Source organism: Oculina patagonica, chromosome 5, assembly GCF_052425735.1.
Source record: "Oculina patagonica isolate OP01 chromosome 5, crgOcupat, whole genome shotgun sequence".
Taxonomy (NCBI): Eukaryota; Metazoa; Cnidaria; class Anthozoa; order Scleractinia; family Oculinidae; genus Oculina; species Oculina patagonica.
Genome location: NC_135762.1, coordinates 11,460,554 through 11,485,845, shown reverse-complemented (window position 1 = coordinate 11,485,845; position 25,292 = coordinate 11,460,554). Strand labels below are relative to the sequence as shown.

Sequence of the window (25,292 nt, the reverse complement as noted above, 5' to 3'; positions counted from 1 at the left end):
GGGGTGGGGGGGAGGGTGGGGGTGGTAGGAGGCGGAAGAAAACAGGTTATAGATGTTACCATAAAATTATCAAAAAATTCAAAACGCAAACGCTCGCTATGAAAAGGAGGGAAGTTCGTTCGTAATTCCATAGTACGTTTTTATGGCAAAGTTTTATGAAGTTCAGGCTCATCATAGGCGAGTCAGACAAAAGGAAATGCAGTTCTTGTCTGTCACGGCACGTTCCCATATGCCATTTTAGCGGCACATGTTATCAACATAATCGTAATTTCTTTCTAGAACACCACACAGGATCAAGACTGGAACCTTTATCATGCTAACAACCCTTACCCACCGTAGTACACCACCACGTTGATTCGTCAAATATGGTGTCTTTCTAAACTGTCACATCTATAATAACTGACCCTATCCCAATCCCTAACCTAAGCGTGAACCTAACTTATGTCTAATAATCGCCTTACTTATTAGGCCTAATAATCAGAGCACAGTTTTGACCTAGGCGCAGGCCTAAACTAAGGAAGATATAGCATCGTTCAGTAAAAACAGCTTGGTTGCCAGGCATCGACCGTTAAAATTGTGCAGCGCACGTTTACGAAAGGGAAACCAGCTTCGTAGCGGGGTCCGCGTCTCGGTTTCTGGTGCGTTTCTATTGTCGTATTCTGAGCGTACGTATATATGCCATCAAGTTTTACTGGGCTCATCCTTCTTACACTTGTGTCCCCTGCAGGGCGGAACAGGGTATCGGAGCTTACGTGAACATGTTAATGCTTACGATCGTCTATGTAGTATTTTTGAAAAACGACTGCTGTAAGTACGGCTCAGAAAAATTGGTATCGATGTCGATTTTTGATCGGACTACCTCTTGGGTTCATCCAAGAGAGGGGAAAATCGATAAGGGTACCAATTTAATCCGAGCACTGCAAAAAATCAGACGGTGCGTTTAGAAGCCATTCAAAAGAGAAAACTAACAGATTATCACAACTGTCTTTATTTAGACGTGCACAAACTGACACTCGACACGAGTGTTCACTGACAACTGCGTGCTTAAAGTACTGGGACCTTAAGGATCGTGTACCCCAACCGGTTTTTAAGGGCTTCAAAGGCATCATTTACTGAAGCAGCACAGGTAAGAAATGCGTTTTCCTCGGTATAAACAAATAAGCAAACAAACAAACAGAAACAAAACAAACAGTAATGTAAAAAACGACAAACGAACCACATACAGTGTAAAAAAAAAATAAAAATAATAACAAAAAAAAAATAACAAAAAAAAAAAACACGAACATCACAAGCAAGTTGAAATTCTCCTTACCAGGTGCCGTACATTTCAGTTGATGATCGTACTGAGAATTTGGATTTTCATCAATGCTATAGATTTCAAAACCGGTTGAGTGACACAGGCTGTTGGAGTGTGAGTATTATGATGTGAGAGTCTGAATTGCGTCTCAAAAACAGTTAACTTTTATACCAGAGCTAATCGCAAATATAATGGCGTAATACTAAACTAATTTCCCTCCTAGGTCGTCTTAGCGTTCAGTGTACAGCCACCCCTTCTGAACGGGCGGCTGCACACAAGCTAAAGTTGGCTTTGTAAAATTTCTTGACACCTAGTCTGAGGGTGCAAATCGTTAAACCCTTGCATCATGCTTATATTAAATTCTAGGCATTTTCACGACCAATGGGTAGATAACCAGTATAGATAAATCCCATCTCAACCATCCTATGCTTATATTGCTGCGGTTTTGAAATGAGTTTTATAAGTAATACAGAATCCTTTTAATTTGGTTTTTTTTTCTCTGTTCTGTGGTTGTTTAAAAACACGCAGCGCCTACGCAAGCAATAAAATCATGGAGGCACGAGCTTCCCGTGCTTGGAGCAAATAAGGTGTATTTTCGCCGAGCTTTCATAGGTGTTTCGTGCTGTTTATCTCTAATGGACTGGCCATCGTGATAACATTAATTTTGGTCGCACTACCACTAAATTAAACCCGCCTTATACATCAAAAATAATCCTTAGCCTAGTGCTTCAGTTAGGCCTTTCTCGATTATGCTAGTAAAACTGGCATTTAATGCTACTAGAAATTCTCGCATAAAGCCAAAAAAATGCTAAAATAATGCCTGATTTCTTTAAAAAATGCCACTTGAATTCCAAAAAATGCTTTGTTTTATTTCAAACAAAACGTACGAACTCTTACATTATTACTCATATCAACAACAGGTGATACTTAAATCTTTTTTATAAAAAAAAAAAAAAAAAAAAAATAAAAAAAAAAAAAAAAAAAAGAACAAAAAAGTAAAAAAAGAGAAACGGACAGAAAACAATAAATAAGTAATAAAACTGTGAAACTTTAGGATTATTTATCCGTCTGAGTTCTGAGTGCAAATTGGATCACAGTCATAAAAATGACAGAAAATGTAGCAATTCTTTTTCAAGAAAAAACGAAAAAAAATGCTCGTTTTCCCAAAAAATGACGAAAAAAATGCTAGCATAATCGAGAAAGGCCTAGCTTCAGTAACACTAGCAGTTCATCACCATTACTAAAAAGAAACGACCTCTTCTACCTCTTATAGCCTGTGCACATCACTAAGCTTTCCACTAATGCGCTTACAATCCCGCAGGCACGAGCGTCCTAAGATAATTGTCTGGTTTACCCAGGTCTTAGCAACGTGCCCTTCCCTCTGCCCCCTCCTCCCGGACGGTTCCGTGCTTCTGTTGGTCTCACGGAGAATGATGGGTCACACTTTGGGATTGTATGCCAAAAGACCACGTTTACTTTTACATTGGCAGAAATATAAAAAACGACAACTTCAAATGTTGTAGCACCGAACTCAACGGTACACGTGCTTTCTGCGTTTCGTCCTAGAGCGATAGAACGACTAGTCATATTCCAAAAGTCTCGCGAGATCGATCAGAGGCAGTTCATACGACGCGTACTGATTTCCTGCCGGTGTGGGCGAACAGACCAGACAAATGATAAGCGCCCTAAGATTATAACCAAGAGAGAAATAAGTGGAATATGATTCCTTTACAAGTAATACTTAATGAATTCACATTTGCATCTTCGTTGAGGCAACGTGAGGTTATTTTTATGAACCTGGTCTTCAAATTAATTGAAGATTTTGAAGCTAAACTATTAGCTTAGTTACCTAAGTATAGAAAATACCATAATCGTTACCATAAGCTATAAAAGTTCGCCATGATGACTGGGTAATAATGAAAATCTTACAATTTACTTATTTTTCTCCGGACAAAGAGTAGCCTACAAATACAACCGCTTTCATCGCCCCCGCAAATACGGGTTCCACAAGAGCGCAGAGAGGCGGCGGTATTTGACAAAGACGACGGAACGACGAGATTATGTTTAAGCTTTTGGCAGGGACTTAATAACTAAAAGAAAATACTTGGTAACTCGTTCACACCAGCGTAGAAACATCTTAAAAAGCTGCTAATTATGACATGGTCAAATCGTTCTTCGAAAGTAACGTCGGTCAAGGAGTTCTTAGGGCATGTCTTTGAAATTTTCTAATGAAACAACCGACAATCGGAAGCTGAGAGAAAATCCTTAGAAAATTAAATGGCGGTTCCTCCCAAATAGAGACGGGGTGTTGTAAATGAAGGAATTTCTGCAAAGAATCTACTTTCCAGGCTATTTCTTAGGACAGAGAAGACATGCCGCGACCCCACGCAAATGAGCTCAAGAAAAAAAACTAACACTGGCTACATTACAAAAATAACATAACAAAAGTAGAATTGCAGTTATTGTCTTATAAAAGTAGTAATTCTCTCAAATGATAAACTAAAAGGTATTAAGCATTTATAGAGGCTCTCCAGTGCGCGTTTACGGTTAATTAGCACATAAGACTTGGCCTTCTCATTTAAAAGTTATTAGATAATCAGGGTAACACTGATTATCATAAAACACAACGAATATACTTGGATTTCCAGGGTTGTCCACGACAGTGTCGTAAGCATCTGTGGCGTCACTTCCCTTGGGTGGTGGGGTGATCATTCCCTGGCGTCCAGTCGTGTATTCACCAGCAAGGACACGTGCAAGGTACATGTAGCGGTTTCCTGCTCCATCGGGTGGCGAATACCTTGACTGTGTAGAATATGAAGCATCTCGGGCAAAATAAACGCCATTTCCATACGCAGTGGCTACAAACAGATAAGAATGGCACCATTCACGACCTTGAATCGCACAAATTCAGTTGTACCGCTTAATTTAGCTTCATGCAGGATATAATTTAGTTTGTTATTGATACAATAAGATGCTTTGACTGTGAATAAATAATAATCAATACTAAATTGCAGCAATTCTTTTTCGATCCTAGATAAGTGGCCAGCATAGACAAATCAAAATGTGCCCGTCGATAACCACCACTTCAAAACTGTACAACGTTCACAACTCTCATAGATCATGTCCTTGGTCGATTCAATCCGTTTAGTGTGTATGTACAGTTTGATTCAATTTAAGAAAAAAATTCTTTTTGAGTGATTATCAAGAACCGAAAACTTTGACTGTTTAGTTTTATAGCACAACTAAAGTAAATCGCGCGTTTTGATTGGTCAATTTAACGTCTACTATTTGCCCATGGATGCACGCTGTCGTTTGCCTTCGACCTGAGGGCTCGCGCTGATCTGATGCGACATGGCACAGGAAAGTGCCACAACTTTACGAGTTTTTATATGTTTTCTCGATTTTCCTGTGAATTTAAAAAGCTAAACATTAGACAAAACCATTTCTCCATAGTGCTGAAAAACTTTGAGGTATAATGCAAGTTTGATCATGAAATAATTCAAAAATTTGTTTGATCACTACACGCAATTGTTTAAATAAGCCCGCGCACTTTTAACTCAAAGAAATTGTAATAAATCGCCTAAAAGTTGTGCTATAAAACAAATGGTAAACGTCACAGCGAGCACTTTTAGGTTACAGACACGTGGGAGGTTGCTAAGCACGATAGAAGCATAAAAGTCGCCCGAGGTGATAGCCGAGGGCGACTCTAGCTTCTTGAGTGTTGTTAAATAAAGATTTCTCGCCCAAATGTGCTTAGAAATTGAAGTAAATAGTGGCTCATCACTTTTTAACATTTAATTAGGATCTTACCATTTTTCCCACAATAGCTTCTGTTGAAGCCAAATTTGTTGATACAGGCGCAGCTGCCTTGGGCGGTACCATGGAAGAGTATTTTTTCGTTGCTCCCATTCTTTTGTTCCATCTGCTCCTTTCTTACCATATACACACGGTACTGGGCAGGGTTCTGCACTCTTTCAATCTTAGTGATGGTGATGTTGGAGGTCTTGCGGACTTCGTCTTCTATCTTTTTGTATTTGTTCGCGTCATTGAAGGGGTCCAATGGCACTAGATGAACCTCTTTCTCTTTGCCAGCACTGTCCTTTGGATGCATGCCCCATTCGATAGGTAATGGAATACCTGTAAATATAATTTACAAAATAATTACAACTTCCATGTACAAGTTTCGAACACTGTAGAACGTGGACGACTTCCGCAATAAGTTAAGTCTGCGGTTTTCAAGTTTGTGGTAGCTGTCTGATGATAACTAAAGCAATTTTTCAGAAAATGTCGTTGAGTAATTTTGTTTCTTAAATTCGCGTGGTTTTGCGGTTGTATATCGTCACTGTAAAGAGTTGTACCTGCCAATTGTCCTTTACATTATGACGTTACGACAAAATAAAAAAAGAAAAAAAAGTATATGTGAAAGCGAATCAATAAGGTTTCTTTCCCAGAACTTGCTTCATGTATTCAAATAGCAGTAACGGAATAACCATTATATCGCATGAAATGGGAGAAGTTATCAATTAGTTGTTAGTTAAAATAACTTACCTTTCCCAATTTCTTTTCGGACGACACCTCTTTCATCTCCGTCATCAAGACAAGTTTCCTTCATATTCTTGAAGTCAATCTTAAATCTGACATCATCAATTAGGACTATAACAGAATTTCGGCCATCAACAAACGCCTTTTCTATCTGCAAGTTAATGCTGTTGTCATAGGGTTCCAGACTGCCATCATCATTATTAAAGAACCACTGGGTGTTTTTGGAGACGAGATCCTCGACCCCTCGAGCGAGCTCTTCCTCTATCTGTTGGTTGACGATTTCGTGAATTGTGGTGGCAACATCTAACACATCTTCTGCATCACCCCTTATACTTATGCGGCCAACTGCCTCTTCGATGGTTACAATGGTATCGTGTTTTACTTCTAATTCCTTTATTTTCCGTATTTGTCTGTTTGGAGAGTTTGCTTATGGCATCACGTTCGATCACTTTCTGTTTACATTGATCAGCCACATCCTTTTCAATTTCCTTGACGACTTTATCAATATCTTGCTTAGTCCCTGCAAAAATTTCCAAGTAGCTCTGTCCTTTCACACCCAGGGCGTTCTTTGATGGTGTGGTATGCGGAGTTGCTGAGCAACTATTTCCAAATCCAAACCAGTCAGAAATACTAGACTTTTTAACTTCTGAATGCGTTTGGTAACTGGGATTCTGCAGAAATCTGGAATTCATCTCCTTGACAAAGGCCGTCACAACGTCAACGTCAATAATGGTAAACTGAATCTCAGATAAACGACAACGTGGATTTTCTTGGGAAAACGCTAGTGCCGAGTCGATCATAATTTGGGCGCACAATTCGGGTGGACATCTGTAGTTTCCTGTACCGATGGCTGGAATTGCGACTGATTTAAAGCTTTTAGCAGCATACAAGGCATTTGTTACTGCAGAACGTAAAAGCTTTTCCTCTCTTGCAGATTTACCCGATGCCTTTTCCCGGGTTGCTTCCTTTCTCCATCTTGGTCCTACGGCGTGAATGACTTTCTTAAAAGGCAGCTTTCCTGCTGACGTAACAACCACTTGCCCTTCTAGCACTGGCCCTCGGTAGATGATATATCTTTCACATTCATCCTTGATTGCTTCTCCCGCTACATCAGCAATGGCTTTGGAAACGCCACCCACGGGCTGGAGATTAGAATTTACAGCGTTGACAATGACGTCCACATCACGATTGCAGATGTTGTCGTTATAAACCAGAACGGTTTTCCCTTCCGGTGTAAGGAAGTTGCACATATTCTCTTTCTTCTTTTTATTGGCTTCTTCTTCCACTTCTTCTCGTTTTTTTGGAGGGAAAAAGTGTTCGATGACACATTTATTCTCACTCTCCAGCAGACTCATCAGTTTCTTGCCCTTGCTTCGACCCAGTACTTTGCGCATTCCTGGTTTGTTAAGAAAAACCTTTCGGCGTGCAACTTTGGAAGCCAGATCTTCAATCAAATTCGTAACTTTGACAACTCCGTCAGTCGTTCCAGAAACCACCAAATCTTCATCATCTTCGATTCTCTTGACACGTGTAAAGTGCTCTTTCAGCCCGTCTTCTATTTGTCGAAGTTCCTGTTCTCGGTACTTTGCAAGGAACCGCCTGCAACCTCTTGGAAGTCCCACCACGTTACTGACGATGGTATTTTCTTTCAAGAAGCGCTTGACAGCTCCCAGGGCGAAAGAAACGTCTTCCTTTGTTCCCACTAGCCATATTTTCTTGTTGCTTCTATCAAAGGAGAGGCTTAAAATGCGCTTTTCGGTCAGTTTATATCTTAGCTGGCGCCACTTGTCACTTATGTCCAGCTGGACTTGATCCTCATCTGAGTCAAGGCAGTCTTCAACAACCAAACTCTTTAACCAACTCGGAAGCTTTTTCAGCAACTTCAGTTTTTATTCCCATGATGACAACATTTTCCTTGTTCTCAGCATCAAAAGCCAAGGCAGCTTGTAAATTGTTGGCTGTGAATTGGTCCTTCATGAATGCTTGGCACGCTCTACTCCTTAGAATTTCCACGGCATTCTGGGACATTTCAAGGCTTAATTCCTTTATGTTGGCAACTGCTTCCCAAACTGCTGCAGTCACCTTGTGAACAGTGTCTTGAGGAGCACGAATCTCAACCTTTCCCTTGTCCAAGAGGATGCGTAACTTGTGTTTCTTCATGTTGAGTTTCCAGTTCCTTCTGAAAGTCTAGATCCCTCAAGAACTGTAGCCGATTTAGTGGAATATCAATAACACTGGTCGTTTTAGATGCCTCAAGATTCATCCTTCTGTCGATCCTTGTGTTCAAGGCCTGTAACTCTTTCACAAGGCTCCTCCACATCTTTCTTCTTTCCTGTTAACGCAATTGCATGTTGCTGACCTGAACACTGAAACTTCACTTTTTCCTTCACGGAAGTATCATTTTTGTTGAAGTAATCCACCACAGCGTGCCAAGCCGGCGGAAGCACACGCTCGATGGTTGTCAGAAACGCATCTAGAAAAGACGTGATATCGTCGCATGCAACGTCAAATCCATTCTTGTCTGCTGATGCTTTGTTCACCGGTGTAACAGTGATACTGCTAGCGTTTTCGTCCCAGGTTATCTTGACACCATGTACATGCTGGACTTGCGTAAATTCAGCCTTGAAGCGTTCAAAAATAAAAACCATTACTTGTGCGTTTACGGGGATACTTTTCGTCAGTTGAACATCACGTTTATCCGGCTGAGAGACTGGCTTTCCAAGGAAGGGACTCTGGGGTCTAACTTCCAACTGTGCACCGTTAAGGGCGTGGTTCTTTCTCACTACTTCGGCAACAACTGCTGGGTAGAATGTTAAACCAACAGGTTAGTTTGTTATGATAGTCGTTACATAGCGACAAACCGTTAAATGTACTCTTACTATTGCTATAACGCTGGTTCTTTTAAACACATAGTACCCTAAAAGCAAATGTCAGTAGATATCAAGCATTATGGAGGCAGATCACTTGAAAAATAACGATTTTTTTTTTCGCTCGAAACGTCTTTTAAATGAATCTTACTCCTGCGATCGGGAAATGGAATGATGTCAATGGCTTAAAATCGGGAATCTAAAAAAAATTTTATTTGCGCTCGCGTGCAAAGAAGAACTGGAATTTTTCGATTCTTTTCCCTCGAAGACAAAGTCTTTAGCTTTTAAAAACATATTATAACTTGACTTTAGCTTCCTTCGGGAAGAAAATTTAAAGTTTGAAAAAGTGCCTTTGGTTACTTAAAAAAAAGATATTTTATTTAGGAATACATTTCCGACTTTTTTTCATTTTCATATTATTTTAAAAAAAATATTTTATTTTTGTTCGTATGCAAAGAAGAACTGGATTTTTCGATTCTTTCCATTCAAAGACAAAGTCTTCAGCACATAAAGACACATTATAACTTGACATTAACACTCTTAGAGAAGAAACTATAAATTTGAAAAAGTGTCTTTGTTTACTTAAGGCAAAATTCCATATTAAGGAATACAACTTTAGAGATTTTTTTCATTTTCATATTATTTTTATCATGTGTCACAACTCCAAACTCCAAACTGTAAGATTATGAGTAACTTACGTTAGAGGTGTAGAAAAAAATGGGACGTCACCAAATTCGTTGAGGAGATAAGATGTCCAAAAGATTACTGTAAATCTGAAAAATCGCGCATCGTTACACATGTGGCGGCAGTGTCAGTTTGTCAAAAGAGGGGTCTCAAAAATATTGCAAATGAATCTCTGAAATGCACTTTCCTATGCCAAATCTGGTTATGTGTATCTGATGTCCAATTTCATCAACTGACACTTATTGCGAAGTGTATTAAGCTTTGGGAAATGCGCTATACAAACAATCATTATATTATCTTCAAATTAAATAAAGTCAACTCGTAAGTAAGTATTATCATTTAGCCATCACATTTGCACTCGCCTAACAAAAAATTCGATGTCACAGACAGAAAATTTATGTTGTTCCCTTTTTACAATCGGTTGAAAATAAAAGGAAAACGTTGCTTATTAAAAAGATCCGGCGGTAACCGAACATTTACATGTACGTTTCCGCGAGGAGTTACGAGGAGACCCGAGGATAATTATCCTTTACGGAGTATGCGCATTGGATTTTATTCTTGCTAGACTGCAACAACATGGCGGCCAGGCAAAGGAATACAAGCGAAATTTTCTCTGCTAAAAAGCACGGCGAGAATGTTTCATTCAACGAAGAAGATGACAGTCATGACTGGGAGCAGGGCAAAGAAGCTAGCGAGGCTGAATCTGAAATAAGCAAGTTTTCGGAAACCAGTCGGGCAAAGAAACAAACATTCGCCGTACTTGCAAAAGGAAAAGTTTTTTCTGTTACCTATCTTTTGTCTTTTTCTTGAGTCTTGCAATGATTTTTAAAGAACGAGTTTTTGCTGCAATTTGGAAAACGGCGCCATTTTTGTTGGATCACCATCATTTTTGTTGTGTTTCTATCGTGCTACAGTCGCACGGCAGAAGCACGACGTTTGAACTATATAGCTAGGTCTTAGAATTTTCAAAGTCAATAGCGTGAACACAAGTCCATTCATGTTTGCCAACATTGGAGAATATGACTTTTCTTCCGGTGCGGAAAGACGTATTTGACGAATATTTGAATTTATAAAGAGCCAATGTATAGGCTGTTACACATAAAATAACGATCATTTTGTAACCTTACTTCGAATTGATTATGGCCAATGATGATGTTTGAAACATCGAAACATATTCTGAAAATTGAAGAGCGTTGCTGTGTTTTCAAAAATAATTACAACATTTGTGCTGTCAAGACCATTTTCAAGACAATTCAGTAGATTTACTGAAAACGATTCCCCCAAAAGGCTGCGCTCGGTATAGATAGAATTTGCTTAAGGAGGCAGTGTTTTTGTTTATAGGCGAATAATATAAATATGAATATACAGTCTAGTACGATTTTACAGTTTCATGTTAGCAGTTATTCAGTTGCATCTTGTTTCACCTAAACTTATGGTTTGTGTGAAGATAGATGTTGAATACCTTGTGGATTTTCAAAGTAAACCAATGCCCATCCTCCCTTTACGTTAAGTTTGACGTTGCTAACATCACCACCGCCGTTCTTGGGGTTGCCAAAATAGTAGATAACTGCATCCTTAGTTGTATTTGCCCTGTTTAGACCTGTCACTTCCACGCAATTGCAAACAGGAGCCTGCTCCATTGATAGCTTTCTACCATCCAGTGGTCTCCTCGCAATCTCCTGGTTAGTGATCTGATAGTCTGCGTGACATCAATAACATATTTATTAACACTTAGATACCGGGTTAGATAATAACAATCGTTCTCATGTCTCAATGTTACAGCACGCAATGTAATGTAGTGGATGGCTCGGTTGAAATGTAAGTGTACGTACGCAAGAAAGCAAGTAAAGAAGTAATTTCCAAGTATCTGGAATTCATGTTGTAACAAAACAAAGAACACCTTACTGCCATCAGAAAAAACGTTTATGATGCTGTACACACCATTAAAATTTCATTAAGGTATAAGGAGTCCAAGAGAGAAGACGGAAGCGCTTTCAGCTTAGGATAAATAGGATTTGAAACTACGTTGAGCTCCCAAACATATTGTACAAACAGTCTATTTTCATGAAGAGTTTTTATGGCATGCAACATTGACAACGTTCTACATTTGTATCACCTCTGAGTAAGCGTGCCACTTACTTTTGTCTTCGGTTGTAAATCACATAATTTGTCCAGTGTGGCATCAACTCAGTGCATCAACAACTGAGATACACTGAGCGGTCAAAAATGCATATCAAAAATAACTTGCATCTTGAAGAAGCTTAAAACTGAGCGGTTCATATTTAACCACTTTTTTGTGTTTTGTGTCAGTAAAATGCTCTACCCCCATGCCCTCATCTCAGAATTCCACCATTGCTAACCACCCCCTTCCCCCTCTCCACCCCACTTTCCTTCTCCCTTTCAGAATTTTGCATTCTTTTCTTCAAAATTTTGTTTGAACTCCTAAAGAAATTATCAAAAAAAAAAAAATAGCACATGACATTCTTTCATATCAACAAACTTTACTCAAAGTCGAACTCTGCAATTTTACGTCCATTTTCTTGAAACAACCTTTGTTTCCCATTGAGGTTCTAGAAATCGGCATTTCGCTGATTTCTACTGAACTTGCTCTGAATCAAATGCTTGAATAACATGAAAATTTTTTTTAAAAGGTACATGTAAATTATTTAACTTCTGTTGGTGAAGTAGACATCCACTTTTAGCACCACACAGCACCACACAGAATTAAAAACTTTTAGTAGACCTTGCCACAAGCCTAGGGGGAGGGGGGCACTCCCATATGAAAGGGGTGGCGATGCTCGTAAAAATTTTTTGAAACGAACCCCTAAAAGAGACAACTCTGGGAAGGGTTCAAGCTTTTTCTGACCCCTGAAAGATACCAACTGCAACTAATATTAAAAAATTATAATTTCTTTATTTCTTTACGTGAAACTCTAAACAAGACCTTAACAGCTACAAATATTGGTGTTTTGCCCGGAACACCCTAGGTGGGACCAAAAAACAAAATGTACACCCTGTAATTGAGACGACAGGCATCCCGGCCTCTTTCATATATATGAGAGAACTTTCCCCCCACCCGGGGCCACAAGTCAACTGTTATGAACGATGAAGTCACAATGGGTCATGGTTGGCTCTGGTCATTTCCCTCAGTACCTAATGTAACATTCCTGCTTAGACTTGAAAAAGTCTTTTTTATTGTATTGAATAAACTCAGACTCTTGAATGGCATAGAAAAATTATTTCAAACTTGAGAGAAAAATATTCATAAAATTAAAGGAGCTTAAAACGGGTCTTAAAAAAACACAGTTTGGCTACTATTTCTTTGAGAAAAGATTGTCATTGGCCGCATTTGGTAAGTAGTCATCTCATTCGTGACTGACTTGAGACAGAGTAAAGAAATAACACTTTCGGAAAATGCATAGGACAACACATAAAAAAGTGCGCATGAAGTAATGGTCTTGATGATTGATGATTTTTGACATCAAGGCAGATGACAGAAGGTACAGCACGAAAAACACAATAATAATATTACTGTTAACACCATGCGTTCATGCATGTTCAGTTATCATTGACTATTGAATTTAAGGCATTTCCTTGAAAGAGGGTGGTAAAAGGGGCTCAAGATTGTGTTAACGAAAAATAAAATAGCCATTTAATCATTCACGAGGGGAAAAAAAGGCCTACATGTAATTCATAAGTAATTCCTGTTTCACAGGAAAAAGATAGCCATTTCACCATTCACAAGCGGGCTAGGGCAAAAAGTGCCTTCACGGATTACAAAGCTGTGGACCCTTTACCACCTTAATAAAATGCTTCCAGAACATTCATTGAAATTTTTCCTCTGATGGCAATATGCAAATTAAAATAAATTGAAAACATTAATTATACAAGATCAACCACACTGACCCCACCATGGAATACCCCGATGGACTACCCAAATGGAATGCATAAGTTATACTGGTAATTTGCACTACCCTTGTTTATCTTTAGACCTGTACACCAACGTACATCTAGGCCTCTGGCCACCATATTGAATACATTATACCAGATGGATCCGCTGATCGCAAAAGCATCGACTTAAATTGATTAATCAATCAATCTTCACACTCTGTAAACATAGCTTCATAACACATTGAAATGCTAGTAGGTGGGTAAGGCACCTTTTTCTTCATTCGAATGTAATTTAATCAGTTTTCCTTTTTGGGTCAGCCATCGGGTCGGAAATTGCTCTAAAGCAAGTGTCCACCACCCACATGTGTTGCACTGTATTCAATTAATTTAATTAGTGGTTGATGACATCATTCAATATGGCAATTTTGGCTGTATGTACAGTGTAAAACACAGTCACTCTTTTGCACAAAATGCCAAACCAGCTAGGGAGTAATGAAAAGCAGCTTTTTCTAGGTTCCTCATCCCCATAATAAATGACAAGTCCCTCAGGGCCAACTAAGAAATGTTAGAGTTTCTAGGAGGTTTTTTTTAAATAGCAGTTTGACTTTTGACATACTGCCTGGGGAACTACACATGTACATGTACTCCCAATAAAACTGACAGGGCTGCTCATTGAATTTTTTTTTGAAAACACCCCTAACAGGTACCAGAAACTTGATATCTTGATATACCCAAATTCATCCCCCCTTCCCCCCCCCCCTCCCTGAGAGTTTGAGGTACCACTTCTACAATAACAAACAAACTAGCACTGGCAACACAGAAATAAAAACTAATGGTATATAACAAATAATTATGGTTATGGTTTCTGCCATTTTTCAGGTTGAAGACCTTAAAAGTTATAACTAACAAGAACAGCTACACTGTACTATCCTAAGAGGTAACAATCCACAAAGTTTACCCCATATGAATTTTGCCTGTCATATTTATAGGGGAGTTTCCCCAGGACTGAAAGAACTGAAAATAGGAATATTGACATTTAGTATAATTTCAGAGGTGTTTATAAGAATAAAGGAAGCATTCTGATTGGTCCAGAAGCTCGGCTTATGAGGCTATAATCACCCTGCGCGAGGTGATTATACAAGCTTTGAAGGCTTGGTTACTTAGCCACGCCACCTTTGACATCCAGGCAAGTAAACATGGCCGCTTTTGCTGAATGAAAATTTCTTTGATTTGAAAGAAACCAGTCCAAGTCCAAGCCTTGAAGGCTTTTGGACCGAAAATATTTTCAAGAGATGTTTCTCAAGGCATTAGAAATGATCGTAAACACGGCGGTTTTGGCGATCGATGAGAAACTCAGTCAGATTGATTGAGCAAACATTATTTAGTTCTCTTCTCACCGGAGCTTCTCATTTTTAGAGGATTCGCACATTCGCTTAGAAGTCATCCACAATCACACAAAGGTACCGACCATTCATCTTTCTCATTGTGTTTGTTTTGTTCCGTTTTATTACTTTATAACTAAATAAATTCTGATTGCAAGATTTCGATGATTTAAACTGGTTTACACCGTATGCAAGTGAACACTTGTGTTTGCTGTTTTCTTGTTTGCTATCGTTATTTTTTTAAGTTCTTGATGATCACCTCTAAAAATTATACTAAAACAATTATTTGCCTCAGGCTCAGTGATTATTGTTGAATAATCCCCTCGACTTCGTCTCGGGGATTATTCAACAATAATCACTTCGCCTTCGGCGAATAATTGTTAAATACCCTCCTCATCTTGAGTTTTTTAAACAAATTATGCATGACTTGTTTCATATGGAAATTGTTAACATAAACCCTTTAGAAAACAGCTTTTAGTAGAATAAAGCTTTTTTTTTTTCAAAAAATTAAGCTGTTTTCTAAAACAAACAAGACTATCAAGAAAGGCAAATGTAAATGCATGTACATACCATTTTTCTGAATAGAAGTAGCATGTGGCTGGCCCACTAAATCCTGAATCATCTTTTTGAATTTCTCACATTCTGTGCTCCAAGAGTAGGTCTTCTCGTAGTTCTCTCTGAGTAATTTGGCCTTGTTTTCTCTCTCTTCAAGACTTTGGCTGGATACCTGTTGGATCCTCTCTGCCCACACTCCAACATCTTCTGACTCGACAATAACAGACTCTCCACCTTCTACTTTCTCTAAAGCCTCAGCTATTCCAGATTCATCAGTAACAAGCACAGGGACACCAGCAGAAATAGCTTCCAGGGCAACCAATCCAAAGCCTTCTGTCCTAGAAGGCAAAGCAACCAAGTCTGATTCTTGGAACATCATTTTAAGCTCATTTTGCTTATGGCAGTATTTGCGGATTGTTATTTGGTTGCGGCTTATGCGTGTGTTGTCAAGAAACCATTGTTCTATTTTTCTGTGTTCACCTGTAGGCGAGCCAACAAATGTTAGCTCAAATGTTTTTCCAAGAGAACCTATGGCATCTGCTACAATGTCATAACCTTTGAGAGTAAGATCCTCAAATGTTGCCCGGCCAAACATAAAGACGTTGAACTTCCGCTTTGCTACTGTGCATGTGGTCAACTGTGTCGGTTCATTGGAAAACTTTTCCAAAATGCCAGGGGTGATGAGCTCTACCTTAACATTTGGGAGACTTCTGCTGTATTTCCGTAGTAGCCGTGAACCCACAGCGACAACTGCATCTGCAGCTCTGCACAGCTCGATTTCACTTTTATGTTTGTTCTCATTCTCCTCAATTGTATCTGCACCGCTTTCTGTTAGCTTGAATTTTCCAAGGTCTTCACAAAACACGTGGACAAAATGTACCCACTTGCACTTTGCAGCTTGAACGATGAAAAAGGCAGGGATGCCCAACTTCCTTCCATGGCCAACCACGACATCGGGATGCGGAAGTTCCGGTGGTGGAATTTTCAACCAATCGAGTTGATCAGTAGATCCAGGAATACTCTCAGCAGTGATTAAGTTCACTCCGTGTCGTCTGGCATCTTCTCTGTCCAGTTCGTCGCTTTGCGAGACATAACAGTGAACCTTAATGCTACAACTCGATGTTTTAGCCACATTAACAGCAAACTCTCTGTTGAAGGTCGACAAACCACCCTTTGACGACTTCCACTCGTTGCAGAGAAACATGACATTGCAGATTTTCTGTTCTCCGACGTTACTGCTTTGGTGACCAGTTCTTGCTGTTTGCCCATTGTCCATTATGTGCACTGATTATTTGACTTTAACTGGTTTACTCATTCTGTACGTAGTTGCTAGCGGAGCATGTCACACTGATCACAAATATTCCTAACATGCCGGAAGCTGTCTAAACGTTGCGATACAAAACTAAAGCTTACACAAAGTGATATCGAGTTTCCTGCTGGTTGACTGCAGGCTCATACAAAATGGCGGAAGAGACCGATGAGACCCGGCAAATCTTGTCTAATTTCAAGGAAAAAGAGTGCTTGTGACGGGAGGAGGAGGCTATTTTTGCCACAAGTTGGGAAATGCGCTGAAGAAGAAAGGAGCAGAAGTGAATTTATTTGATATTATTTGGCCTATAGATAAAACAGCATACAGGGAATTGGAAATTATGTGCCCTGGTTTGCACAATGAGAGCGCTTGTTTTTCTGGTGTTCAGAGTTACGTAGATGTTTACAGGGACGCTGACAGATTCAGTTTGAATTGAGTCTCTACAACACTCACAAGGTTAGTTTTGCTTTAAGTATTTGATAGAAAAACCGGAAAAATAAGTCCGTTGTAGGAGAAGATAAGTAAATCTGGCAACTGTTTCAATTTATATGCGTGAATTTTCGTCCTCGCCAATGCAATAGCATACATGTAGGAGCAACTACTGAATACAGGACTCATTTGGCTCGGCAGTAAAAGTATTAGGTGTGTGTTGATTTGGTGGCTTGTTTCTCGCAGCAGCCACAATCAAGCCACCAAGCCCACCGTTTATATCTGTTTTGAAAAGAGTGCCTGTATCCTGTAGTTTAGCTGAATTGGAAATTCCATGGCTAATACACGTATCAATTTTAAGCTGCTGGGGGGGGGGGGGGGGCAAACGATTGCTGTCAAATCCCCCGCCTATGCCCCCCCCCCCCTCCCCAGCGGCTTAACATTGATAGGTGCATAAGATTACAGAAAAATAGTCCAGGCGTTAATAAGACTGTTCTTTATCAAAGAGGTTAAGACGGAATCAACTAGGAAGTCGAGTAATATTTATTAAAGTTGGACAAAAATCAATTTCCAGAATAATTTAAATTCTATTGCGTTATTTCCCACCCTTAATAAAAGGTAAAGATGTAAGTAATATATTATCCGTGATAACACCAACAACAATTTCTTATCAGAGTCTGAGAAAATGAATTTCAAAGTTCACAAGGTATAGGCAAAATCTCACGTGTAGCCATTTTGTAAATTCGTCTTAAGCGATTCAGTGGAATTCAGCGGAACTTCAAAATGTGTTTTCGATGTGTGGTGTTGTTAGAAAAGATTTCTTTTGATAAGATATTTGAAGCAGTAACAAAAAAGTTTGCAATAAGGTGGAAATAATTCTGGTACAACAATTTCTTATCAGAGTCTGAGAAAATGATATTTAAAGTTCACAAGCTATGGACAAAAGCTTACATCTTTTAAGCGATTCAGTGGAATTCAGCGGAACTTCAAAATGTGTTTTGGATGTGTGGTGTTGTTAGAAAAGATTTCTTTCGATAAGATATTTGAAGCAGTAACACAAAAGCTTGCAATCAGGTGTAAATAGTTTTGGTACATAATTTTGTCCAATAACTACTCGAAGTCCTGGCGGATTTCCTCTTAACTCTGATATGCCTATCTATATAAACAGAACAAATGCTAGAAAAATATTAGATAGTAAATGAAGAAGTGTTCTCAAGTTGAATACTCGGAAAAAAGATTTTCCGGGTTCCCCCAACGGGCATAGGCGTACGAGGCGGGGGGGCGAGGGGGGCTGCAGCTCCCCCAGTGCCGAATTTTTCGGGCAAAATGCTTAGAATTCGGGCAACACGCCTAGAGAAATAATAGAAAATAAGCCGAAAAATCTCAACATACGTTCAAAACGAATTATACATCAACAGAAAAAGTATTGGAAATATACCGAAGTTTGTGGTTCAAAGTCCAAATTTCTCATTCATCTGCTTTCGTTTCTTCTCGCAATTGCTATAATCATGTTCGATTTTTCTCGCAATTCTGCGTGGCCCTTCAGTCTGATTCAGTTGCAATCAGCTTTTCCATAGCTTGAGCATTTGCGCACGGTGGCTCCAGTGTGATGAAGCTAATGCGTTTGATTCATGTTAGTTCTCAGACTACCAGGTCAAAACGTTCAACGAAATGTTTTAACCCATTCATCCCTGATTTTTCAACCTTTTTATAGTTGGGGAAGTTGGGGAAAACAATGTAAATTGGCCCCCAAAAGTACTTTAATTTTTGCTGAACTAGAGTGAATAAATAAAATATTTCCGCAGAAAAGGATTCAGTGCATTGACACGTTCGGGCAACGCCACGAAATTAATTAAAGAACTATCGTTTCCTTTAAGCAAGCAGGTAAGGTTTGTACACAACTATTTCTCACGTTTTGTTGTCCATTTTATATCCTCTTTTTCGCTTTCAACCCATGCCATTTTTTTTTTGTCGGGCGATAAGGTCTCCCCCCCCAGGTCCGAAGGTGCCCGTACGCCTATGCCAACGGGAGTCGAACCCATGACCTTCCAGAATAAGTATAATGGCAACTTCACTTTACATTTATCCACATTTATCATTTGGGCATATTTGAGCCTGCAGTTGGCAGGACATGTGTCACACATAAGAACCTAGCTATAGTATATTCATGTACCTCGCTCACCACGAGTCTCCCATAGCTCAGTGACGTGGTTAGAGCGTCCAACCGGTATTCTGGAAGGTCATGGGTTCGACTCCCATTGGGGGAACTCGGAAAATATATTTTTTTGAATATTCAACTTGAGAACGCTTCTTCATTTACTTTCACTTTATCCTAGTTGTTATTTCACTTTACATTTATCCACATTTATCATTAGCGATTTTGCGATCACGTCTACAGTGAATGCATGTTCATATCAACACTTTTCAAATCTGTGTTCTAATACATTTAGCGGTTTTCTAAAGCGATTGGAATGAAAAGGAAGGGATGGTTTTACAACAAGGTAATTTGACAAGTGACTACCAGATATTTTGTCTGTTTACTTTTGAGAAAATTTCTGTATTTTGTCTTACATGTATGTATCGTTTTAACACAAGTATGTATCGTTTTAACACATGTATGTATCGTTTTAACACATTTTCCAATCGATCAGTTATACATGTACACAGTGTACATGTATAACACTATTAACTGTGTACAAGAGAGGTGGCCTAAAATTTAGAGCATTGTACAATTTATCTTTTTTTTCCAGAGGGGCTGGGGGGTACGCCTCTGGAAATTCCAGAGGGGTGGGGGTCTTATGTGAAATTCCCTCCATGGGGATATTTTCTAGAACCACACAATCAATGTTTCTCTTGTAGCAAATGTATTTGACTCACTCCACTGTGGTTGCCTCCATAGCTCAGTGGTTAGAGTAGGTTCCATGAGATCAGGGTGTCCTAGGTTCAAATTTGTTCTGTTTATATTGATAGGCACACATTTGTATCAGAGTTGACCTCTGTGACAATGAACAATTTGTTCCACATTGTGCCATATTCAGAAAAAAATAAGACAACAGTTAAAAACTAAAAAGGATGGGAAAACCAGGAACAGGGAATGCTGGGATTTCAGGGAGAATAATTTAAAAAAATCATTTAAACACTCGGTAGCCTTCCATTTCCTTTTGACAATATAATTTTAGACCTTTTTGACATCTTACTGATGGGTGCCTTTGGCCTGGTCGCTCAGTGAGACTGTGCACCGAGGTTATTCAACTTGCAATATATCTGTCAAAATTTTAATTGTTCTTCATCCATCTTAGATCAAATTATGGAATGATGTCAATTATGATAAATCAAGCTCAACATTTTTAATGAAGATGAAGTACTGGGAGGCCATGGGTTTGATTCCCGTCGGGGACTCAGATTTTTTCTTTGTCCCATGCTTGTGCCATGTTGAATACTTCATCTTCATTATTTATTACTGAGCTTAAAATTTACCATCTTTATTATTTACTCAACATTTTTCTTTGTAAAGAATTAATTAAAGAAATATAAGATAATTTTTGTTCTTCTGCAATGAATTACAATGTATGATTCAGCTAAGCATTCTATTCTTAGTGAAGTGCGAAAAACATAGTTACAGAATCTAAACATTAGGAAAACAACATACTTCCAAAGCAGAATTGTACATAAAACTGTTCATTGAAAGTTTCTGTACAATACTAAGAGCACTCAGTCTTCAGGGAGGTCTGTTAGTAGTACTTAGTCAATTTCATTAATCGATACTCCTGTTTTGCACTTCAGGTTTTTTTTTTTGTGGGGGACGTAAACGCTTAATTATTTGAGGCTGGGTACTTATTAACTTTTCCTTCCTTCATGGTGGGCGTTTATTAGCTGTTGCACTTCATCGAATAAATACAATAAGATGCATAAATTTTATCAATAAAATTTTGTAAACAATAAATGCTATTTTTTTTATTTCTTTGCATAATTAGTATTAGTCAAGCTAAGTTTAAGTGTTAACACTTCTTTTGTGATGAACTTCATGGAAGATACTTGAGCTGTTTTGATTTTAATTTTTTAATGCAGTGTTAATAATTATGTGGTTTATTTTATTTGCAGCCTGCTGCCAGTATAATGTGGCTCATCTAGTTTATACAAGCACTAATAACATAGTTTTTGGTGGAAAGGTTATACGAAACGGAGATGAATTTCTACCCTAACTTACCACTTGAAAAGGTACATGTAATCCTCATGCTGTTGTTGTATGTGAAAATGATTGACATAATTTCTCTTGTCTCAAAGAAAGTTACCCTACTTATTTAAGTTTTAGTTTGAGATTATCCAAGAGGGAGATCTAGTTGTATGTTGTGTTCTTGGACGAGATGCTTTGTTCCCATGCTGCATTTCTCCCCCCAGGTGTATATGTTGTGGTTTAATTTTTAACAGTGGTTATTTTTTTTTTTCAAACCAGTTTATTTTTTTCAAACCAGTTCAAATTTTTTAAACCAGTTTATTTATCACCTGTCTTAAAAGGGCTTTCATCTTTTGGGGTGTGGTGAAAAAATAGGGACATGGTATTTTAAGGGGGGTTGAAAAGAATAAATACAGAAAAGAACGGGAAATTTTTGTCCCTACCTCCCTACCCTCTTGTTTAGCGAAGACATTTCTACTCGCTAATGAAAAGCATTCGCAAAATGAATTCCAGAAGACAATGTCCAAGTGTGAGATACAAACAATTACCAGAAAGCAGTGGACATTAAATGTGAATCAGCAAATAGTAAGTAAAGATAACAAGATCGTACTTTGCAAGAGCCAGCTGCACGAAAATCTGTCATTTGCTCACCACAGAGTTGCCCACAGACGGAGAAAGAAAACTGAACATTGGGTAAAACAGAACTTTGCTGAAGTGAACCAAAAAGTCGTCAACCTATTTGTCAGCTTGTGTAGATAACATTCTGAACAAAAGCAAATTACCCATAGAGTGAAGGAAGTAACGAACCATTACAAGCACCATCTTTTCTTTCACTGTTGGAAATTGATCTGATAGACTTCAGAGCTTCGCCCTGCACGTGTGCAACACCGCATAAATGGGTAATTAATCTTATAGACCATCACACCAAATTCATAAACTGCCATCCACTTCATTGTAAAAACGCAGATGAAGTTTTGAATGTTGTACAACATTACTGCCATACCTATGGATACCCAAAGAAAATTCTCACAGATAACGGAGGAGAGTTTTTCAATGCCAAATTGAATTATTTTTGTGAAAATAACAAAATAACACTAACCCATGGATCACCGGGGTCACCAACTACTCAGGGTTTGGTGGAGAGAAATAACAGAACATGGAAAGAGGACCTGAGAAATTTAATAATGGGTTCAAGTGCCAAGAACCTAGAAAGATGGTGTGAATTCACAATGGAGGCTGACTACACAATAAACATTACGTTTCATCGAGCAATTGGTACAACTCCATACGAGGCAGCATTTGGACTAAAAGCCCATCGAGAGATTACTGTCAACAATGAGGGAGGTAAACTTCCTCATGAACAAGAGGATGATGCAGAAAAAATGAAAAATCCAGACAAACTCAGTGATGACCGTGAAACTGTTGAAAGGCCATCCAAACGTAAGAAGATATGTGAACAACAAACCAAGTACCACACCCAGATGATAAAACAAACCAAACAATCTAAAAAGCCACGTTTCAAGGTCGATGACATGGTTGCAATAAAGATAGACAGGGTTGATAAAACAAGTCCAATTCACCATTACCCATAAAAACCTAATAGTACTTGTTAGAGCCTCCGTCTTGGAACAGAAGCATCACGACAAATATTAGCCATAATAACAAAGTGGATGCCTAAAGGAAATTGACTGAAATCCTGTCAACAAGTGCTAAGACCTGAAAAAAATAAACTGTTTCAAAAAAATTGAACTGGTTTAAAAAGAATAAACCGGTTTGAAAAAAAAATGAGCCAAGATGAAAATTAAACCACAACATATATGTATAATTATAGGTTAAAAAGGTCAGCTTCGAGCCAAAGTGGCGCATACTGCCGGAGCTTATCCCGGTTTCCTTAGCATTAAGCAGCTAGGAGTATTTCTACTCCCCCCTGGATGGGATGCTAGTCCATCGCAGGGAACCCCCCAGCATTATTTCGCCGGTACCCATTTATACACCTGGGTGGAGAGAGGCACTATAAGAGTCTTGCCCAAGAACACAACACAGTGACCCCGGCCAGGGCTCGAACCCGGAACACTCGCCACTTAGGCTTCTCTTGAATACAGGCTTGACCAAGAGAGACATGGGGAGGGCCAGTGCATTGGACTCTGGCTTGAACTGTGTTGTGTTTTTGGGCAAGTCTTTGCTCTCATGCTGCCTCACTCCACCCAGGACTGAGGAGTAAAACTTGTTAAGGCAACCTGTTCAAATGATAGAATATACAACCTGTGATGGATTAGCATCCCATCCGGTTGCATCCTCAGACAACAATATTTTTGTTATAAATGCCTGCTTACATAATTAACACAGTGTAAAGCAATGAAAACAAAAATTCATTCTTAGAGCAGTGTTAAGAAAACCCTTATTTCCAACTCTTATTCTATCATGACATTGGGAACAAAATGTGTCATGATAATGATCATTGAATAATTAATATAATACAGGTATGGGAATTTAATTATCACTTTGCTCACTATGATCAGTCATACTCATTACAGACAAAAAAAAATCAGATTGTTTGGTCTGAGAACATCTTGCAAGTACCCAAACCAAGGACTAATTATCTTAAACACAGTTTTGGTTATTCCAGGGCTAGCTGTTTTTTTTAGAATGGACTGCCATCTAAATTACGTAAGCCATTAACCTTGCAAACTTTAGAAAGGGAATCAATGACTTGTACTTGGGCACCCACACGGCAAACACGTAAAACAGTATTATAGATCTTTTAATACTGATGTTGTCTTTCAACCGTGTGTAAATAAAGTTTTGTCTGTCAGACAGTGTCTTAAGCTTGTCTGTCTTCCATCCTTTACACTAGCTGGCAGGAAGGGGATGAGTGAACAAGAGTGATTTTTACTTACTAATATCTAGATACTGGCAGATCGAGTGTTTTAAAATTAACTTTCTATTCCTGGACTGATATTACAGATGGGGAATCCTCAAGACATTTGCTCTGTGACCAGCTGGCATTTATGGAGAACGTAAATTGAGCCAACAATGTTCGTTTCCAAGTGCCACAATGGAATTACTACACAGCGGAAGCTGACAATCTGTCTGTTAGGAATGGCCATGTAACAGCTCAGGCGCTGAAACACGTCAGTAAGAAAGGATTGACCGGGTTTCAGGATGACGCCTACTGGTGGTGGTTGATGGTTTCTACCACTGGAACCGTCCGTGCAACGAGGTACAATGTCGGAGAACACAAGCACCGTGGTGATAGCACTTATAAACTGGCAGTGAAGTGGTTCGTTGACACCAGACCGTGGAACCAAGCCCTCTCAAACGACCAATCTGGGAATGTCCTTACTGGAAGCAGAAGTAACCTGGTACAGGCTGTTAGAGCTGGAGCAGATGTGCGCTGTGTGCAGGGAAACGAAAAGCAAGGCAACATATACAAGGCTCAAAACCTAGCTGTGTCTCCCGATGGAAACCATGTGGCTGCTCAATCCCTCAACCACGTCAGCATGCAGTCGGCACCCAATCCGAACGAGGTGATGATCCAGCCCAAAGCCTATTGGTGGTTCACAATCGTTTCAACAACTGGCTTGAGAGAAATGTCGCGTTGGACCGTTGGCGAACACGTGGATCGCGGACACACCTCAGGCAAAGTTGGCCAGAAATGGTTTGTCAACCACTAAAGAAACCTATATACCAGAACGAAACTTTGCACTTTGAAGCCATACAAAGAAAATTTTTGATTTAGAAACTGAACGCTTTCTGTGCTTTACATAAGTGAGAAGCAAACGAATAAACGGTGTGGTTTGGGTGTAGAATACTTGGAATATGTGATTTGCTTGCAGTTACGAGTAATGCAATAAAACATTGAAACAGATTATTTCTAGCCTGCGTTAAAGCGAAGTAACTTTTGTTTATCATTTCAGATGTTATAGCGTGTGTACATCCTCCCTGTCCCCTCAAATAAAACAAAACTAAACAAAGCTCTAAAACAGAACACAGAAAAGCACTAACACAAAAATGGTCTCCTCTATTTTAGGTGGTAGGAGATGGAAAGCAGGCTATAGATGTTCCAATGAAATTATCAAAAATACAAAAAGCAAAAGTTTGGTATGAAAAGGTAAAAAGTTCGTTCCATGGCACTTTTTGTGGCAACGTAACGTTATTTGAT

General features: G+C 39.0%; 1 protein-coding gene, 1 long non-coding RNA gene and 2 pseudogenes across 4 annotated transcripts; 2 read left to right on the top strand and 2 right to left on the bottom strand.

Moving 5' to 3' along the window:
* Positions 1 to 972: 972 nt before the first annotated feature.
* On the bottom strand, positions 973 to 2,655 carry LOC144655489 (uncharacterized). The gene is made up of 2 exons (XR_013571124.1): positions 2,519 to 2,655; positions 973 to 2,035 (listed from the first exon to the last, which is right to left on the bottom strand). It is a non-coding gene; the product is annotated as an uncharacterized LOC144655489 (long non-coding RNA).
* A 1,060-nt stretch (positions 2,656 to 3,715) lies between these two features.
* On the bottom strand, positions 3,716 to 16,594 carry LOC144655456 (uncharacterized; annotated as a pseudogene). Its single transcript, XR_013571112.1, has 5 exons — positions 15,234 to 16,594; positions 10,853 to 11,089; positions 5,846 to 8,636; positions 5,108 to 5,434; positions 3,716 to 4,155 (listed from the first exon to the last, which is right to left on the bottom strand). The product of XR_013571112.1 is annotated as an uncharacterized LOC144655456 (transcript).
* LOC144655480 (uncharacterized) lies at positions 16,577 to 24,999 on the top strand. 2 transcript variants are annotated; one of them, XM_078515734.1, is made up of 3 exons: positions 16,577 to 16,983; positions 21,058 to 21,174; positions 24,095 to 24,999. In XM_078515734.1, the coding sequence occupies exon 3, from the start codon at positions 24,316 to 24,318 to the stop codon at positions 24,802 to 24,804; it is 489 nt and encodes a 162-aa protein (XP_078371860.1). In that variant the 5' UTR covers positions 16,577 to 16,983; positions 21,058 to 21,174; positions 24,095 to 24,315; the 3' UTR covers positions 24,805 to 24,999. The 2 variants fall into 2 exon arrangements, with proteins under 2 accessions (XP_078371860.1, XP_078371861.1); XM_078515735.1 differs by lacking the exon at positions 21,058 to 21,174.
* LOC144654050 (KRAB-A domain-containing protein 2-like) lies at positions 21,465 to 22,722 on the top strand (annotated as a pseudogene).
* Positions 25,000 to 25,292: the final 293 nt, after the last annotated feature.